The sequence below is a fragment of the Mytilus edulis genome, chromosome 5 (assembly GCF_963676685.1).
Source record: "Mytilus edulis chromosome 5, xbMytEdul2.2, whole genome shotgun sequence".
NCBI lineage: Eukaryota > Metazoa > Mollusca > Bivalvia > Mytilida > Mytilidae > Mytilus > Mytilus edulis.
Window position 1 is genome coordinate 51,030,926 of NC_092348.1, and position 6,000 is coordinate 51,036,925.

Sequence of the window (6,000 nt, forward strand, 5' to 3'; positions counted from 1 at the left end):
TAAGTACATTGTTAACGAACACTCTATCGCAAAAGGTAAGAAAAATAAAAATTCTACTTGTCAAAAATAAGAATAAAACTAGAGGCTCTACAGAGCCTGTGTCGCTCACCTTGGTCTATGTGAATATTAAACAAAGGACAAAGGATTCAAGACAAAATTGTGTTTTGGTGATGGTGATGTGTTTGTAGATATTACTTTACTAAACATTCTTGCTGCTTACAATTTTCTCTATCAATAATGAACTTGGCCGAGTAGTTTCAGTGGAAAATGTTAGTGAACATTTACAAATTTTACGAAAAATGGTTAAAAATTTACTATAAAAGGCAATAACTCCTAAAGGGGTCAACTGACCATTTTGGTAATGTTGACTTATTTGTAAATCATACTTTGCTGAACATTATTGCTGTTTACAGTTTATCTCTATCTATAATAATATTCAAGATAATAACCAAAAACAGCAAAATTTCCTTAAAATTACCGATTCAGGGGCAGCAACCTAACAACGGGTTGTCCAATTCATCTGAAACTTTCAAGGCAGATAGACCTGACCTGATAAACATTTTACCCCAGTCAGATTTGCTCTAAATGCTTTGGTTTTTGAGTTATTAGCCAAAAACTGCATTTTCCCCCTATGTTCTATTTTAGCCATGGCGGCCATCTTGGTTTGTTGACCGGGTCACCGGACATATTTTTTAAGCTAGATACCCTCATGATAATTGTGATTTAGTTTGGTTAAATTTTGCCCAGTAGTTTCAGAGAAGATTTTTGTAAAAGTTAATGACGACGGACGACGGACGCCGGACGCCAAGTGATGAGAAAAGCTCACTTGGTCTTTTGGGCCAGGTGAGCTAAAAGCATCTAGGTGATTTACACGAGCTATCATCAATAATAGTTATGATAATGAAAAAGAACATATCGAACACATTCTCTATGTGTCTTTTGAAGCATAATAAAGCCTATACGGTGGTGTTTTCTCTTCATTGTTCAAGGCCATACGGCTGTGTATAATTGATTGAATCTACTTCACTGAACTCTTTTAAAAGGATTGGTGTTTTATTCCACATTTCCTTATTTGTATGTAAGTACCGAATCTGTATCATGTCGATAACGTACGTGCATCATACCTTTTTTCTGTCAAAAACAAAGACCAATCTAACCCATTGATGACGTGGAATTGTTATATCTGTTATAGCAGCTCGTGTTTCTCCGTTCGTCAATGACACCTGTATGTGAAGATTTCCTGAAACATGGATCATATAAAATAAAAATCAATTTAACTATTGAAAGTTTTTTGTCTTAGTTTTGTATGCCATAACCATTTAATGTTAATGTGTTTGGGCTAATAAATATTGTCTATTGTTTATAAAACTTTTGATTGTACAGTTCAAAGACAGAGTTGATATGTCCATGACATATGTTTTATCATGCTGAATTGTACTATGCGTATTGCTGTCTGTTTGTTAATTCTACATTGGCTTGAGGTATAGGAGGAGGGTTGAGGTCGCACACAATATGTTTAACTCCACTGCATTTTATATGTTGTCCCAAGTCAGAAACCTGTAACCTAAGTTAGTCCTATGTATTTTTGTTTTAGTTGTGGCGTCGAATTTGAGTATTCATTATATATTATTCAGTGGCCAGTTGAAGCCGCCTCCGGGTGCGGGATTTACTTACTGCGTTGCAGACTCATTGCTCTTTGGTCGGGTTGTTGTCTCTTTGACACATTGTCCGTTACCATTCTTTGTATTGCATAGCGATTGCATGTTTTCTTCGCTTTCCAACTAAATTTTTTCAATACGAAATGAGCAAATGCTTCTTGCATATAATATATTTAATTGTGAGGCGACCAACGTCACAGAGTTCGTTATATTATTTGATCTCCCCAACGAACACACCTGATGTGTTTATCATTTAAAAAATCAATGCACTGAAATAATAGGATTGTTGTCAGTTTCACAAAGAGTTTCAAGGCCATCTTCAAAATGTTTTGAAAAATTTGATGGATTTCAGTTTAAGAAAATCATTTATTTTTAGCTAAGTTATTGCCTGAAACTTCCAGACATTAAGCATATTTCCTGTAGGGGCAGTAATTATATAAGGACTGGGGTTGGCCCAAGAAAATAAAAAGATAACTATTTCAAAATGGCACATAATATTTAGGAATGCATAGGGTCAAGAAATACAAATGAAAAACATAAAGATTTTTTATCTGATGACGTCACAATTACGTAATAATATGTACTGTTTTTCACAAAAACGATGCAAAATACAGAATTTATGCAGTGTTCTATCTTTATTTCGGTTGAGGAAACATCGTGCGCAGCTAAGAAACAACAAAATAATTTAATAGAAGCTTAATTATAACTATTGACATAATCTAACCAAATATAAAGTTGTTTCTTGGGTGCGCACATACTTTTTCAATCTAAAATATACTTTAAAAATTTGACTAACAACAAGGAAAATCACGAAATTTTACAAAATATGCAAATTATGTCATGATTTGTTGCCATGCTAACTTGTTTTGATTTTCTGAATACCTTAGTCAAGTTTTCAGTAATTCGAGAATACGTGTGATAACTTTTGAATTTGCAGTAATTTTTGGCCAAATAAGGGACTTATTGCCCCCACTCCTTTGATGACATCATTTCGGGCAATAAGTTACTTTTGGGAGTTTTGTTTTTCTTCCACATACATGTTAATTCGATGAAATATTCTTGAAAAGACCGTGTAAATTTACGTCAAACATCTGTCATTTTAAACTAAAAAAATAGATTTTGCAAAATGCTTTACAAATTTTGAAATTAATTGGTTTGAAAAAATGCAACAACAATCTTTTGAAGTCATTTTTGAAAAATCAATTATTTAATGAGATTTGAGATTTGTAATTTTCATTTTACATTTTTTGATTTCACGAGGATATAAAAAAAAGAGTAATATTAAGTTTGTGTAAAGAATGATTTAATTTTTCAACAGTTATTTACTAGTTAAAAAATTATTTTCCAAAAATTGATATAAACCGATTTGAAAAATCTTCATTTTTAATTGTTTTGTTCGTATTTAAAACGGAACTTACGCATGTTTATTTTTGGTATGTCTCCTCAATGGTCGAACCGATATGAGCGGGTCAAAAATAGACAACCGAAGATAAAAATTTTGTCAGTCACATCATCTGTCCATTTGTTTTATTGGATGTGTAAATATGATTCTTTCACATCTCTATTTGAAAAGACCGACAAGCAAGAACAGTTTTTATGAATCTGTTTGGATGAATTCTAAATGACAGTTCAACGCAAACATTCGAATGGTATATTACTAATGTTAGTTTTTATTAATTTTGAATAATATTTTATTTCCTGGGAAACACTCTCAATAAAAATATTTTTGATTCCTGCATGGTAGTACCGAGTATCGATTACCAAAATGATACTCGACTAATCCGTCTCCTATTATAATGTTGTTGCTTTTTCAAGCTTAATAAAAAGATATAATAGTTAGAATAAATGCACCAAGATTGTTTTGCAAATTGAGTGGTTAAATTTATATTGTGATTCATTTGGTTTGTGTAATTTGCATTAGACATCTGGTTTGAAGAAACTGGGATTTGCAAAATGGTTAATATAAAAAAAATGATGTACATTCCCAAGTAAAATAAATAAAAAAAAGTCACTTTTCTATTCACAACTCTCCAACATTGCTCTCAACTGAATTGTCCAAGAATCTACACACAAATAAAGGTGTTGTAACATCATCATTTTCTTATTCTATTCACAGTCCTTTAATTCAATTCAAAAGCAAATGGAAAATGCATTATAAACTGTAAAAGGCTGTACAAAAGATAGAGAACGTCTGACAAGGGCATACATGTATATTCTTATGGTGTTGTCAGTTTGTTATCGAATTATTTAATAAATCACCTATATTATTTTCGCTTCTCTTTCAAACCGATTTAAAAGGAAATATTTATCTATTACGGACCAATCGAAATGTTTTGTTGAGAACATTGAAACTATGACCCCGTTTACACTGGGAACGAAATTGGATCGATCTTTATTTGTATTGATCTAAAAAAGTTCGCGATTACATTGCACAAGCAAGATCGATCGCGATCGATCTTATTTAATCCAGTGCGTTTTAGACCCCGTTCACACTAGGACATTTTTATCGATTTAAACTAGACCGGTTCAATTTAGATCGATTTAAGGGCCAATGTGAACGCTTTGAATCGATCTTCAATCGGTCTAAACTAAAACACCAAAAGAGTTAGTTTAGTTTGAATCGATCTAAAGTAAACCGATCTTACTTTAAATGTGAACGCAGAGATCGGTTTAAACTAGTACGATTGAATCGAAAATAACGTATGCGCATGTACAGCGCCAAAACTTTCTCAGAGGTTCGTTGTTTAATCCATATTTCTCTGTTTACAGACATTTAAAACAAACTGAAAACATTTTGTCTTCGCCACCGCATAGATTTGCGAAATCTGTGTCTTCTTTTCTTATGATGATTTTTTTTCTTTTCAGGAACCGCAATATTTCGTCGTGTTGTAACTTCGTTACTACAAATATTTTTTTCAAAATTAAAGAAAACGGCAATAACACCTGTACCAAAATTTTAACTTCTGGTTCGAGAGAAACAATAACTTTATCCATTTTTTTTTCAAGTCTGTGTGTAAGAGTATCAATAGATGAATTTAATAAATCAGTTCTATTATACACAATGTTTAACAGTTTTACGGGTAAAAAGGTTAGATCGATTGCGTTTTTGATTGTAGTGCGAACGCAGTGGATCGGTTTAGACCGATAGAGATCGTTATGATTAAAGATAATGTGAACGCTAACTGGTTTTATTTAGATCGATTCAAATTAGATCGATTAAAAAAAATGCTAGTGTGAACGGGGTCTTACACTACAACATAAAAAGAACCGGTCTGACCTTTATTTTCCTATCTAAATATACCAAACATCCGAAAAAAGATCGATCGCGATCGATCTAAGCGTTTACAGCAAAAAAATAAGATCGATCTTTTCTAAACCACTTGAAGAGGTAGACTTTTTGAGTCCGATGGAAGATCGATCTTACCGTTTACATTGGACCAAAGATCGATTTTTTTTGTCACTGTAAACGGGGTCTTACACCCGGTTCACACTAGCAATTTTTTTAATCGATCTAATTTGAATCGATCTAAATAGAATGAAATTCAAAACAGTGTGGCTGTGGCCATTGATTGACACATTAAATTTATCCATTGACTGGGACAATTTAGGTGAACGTTTGTATGTAACGACCAATGCTCACTATGTACTTTTTGAAGACACTTAAACTATGGGTCACCAAAGGTTCTCAACACCTTAAGAAAGTAATTCGAAAAATTAATCAGAAATAACACGATGTTTTGATTTATATCAATTATATAAATCAAAACATAAAGGTTATTCCTGATTAATTTTTCGAATTATTTTATAATTAAAGGCGTTAAGAAACCTTTGGTGACCCCACAGTTTAAATGTCTATCGTAGGTACGTCGTGAACGTGGTCGTTACAGACAAACGTTCACGTAAATTGTCCAGTCAATGGATGAATTTAATGTGTCAATCAATGGCCACAGCCACACTGTTTTGAATTTCATTCTAAAACAGTTAGCGTTCACATTATCTTTAATCATAACGATCTCTATCGGTCTAAACCGATCCACTGCGTTCACACTACAATCAAAAACGCAATCGATCTAACCTTTTTACCCGTAAAACTGTAAACATTGTGTATAAGGGAGCTACCATTTGATTTTTATGGGGGGGGGGGGGGGGGGGGGGGGGGGGGGGGGGGGGCTAGGATGAAATTTGAAAAAAATAGGCAGGACAGGAGTTTTGAGTAAAAAAAAAAGGCAGGATGAGACACTTGCAAAAAAAAAAAGTCAGGACGACAATTTAGGTTAAAAAAAGTCAGGATAAACTAAAAAAAAAAAAAGGCAGGACCGAACAGAGTGAAAAATAAAAAGGC

General features: G+C 33.1%; 1 protein-coding gene across 1 annotated transcript in view; it reads right to left on the minus strand.

Annotated features, from left to right (window-relative positions):
- The window catches only part of LOC139523878 (protein sel-1 homolog 3-like), a gene marked incomplete in the record, with an annotated part of 87,896 nt that overhangs the window by 80,417 nt on the left and 1,479 nt on the right, over positions 1 to 6,000 (minus strand). Inside the window, 1 exon segment of the mRNA XM_071318248.1 lies at positions 1,125 to 1,240. Within this exon segment, the coding sequence (XP_071174349.1) occupies positions 1,125 to 1,240 (116 nt within the window).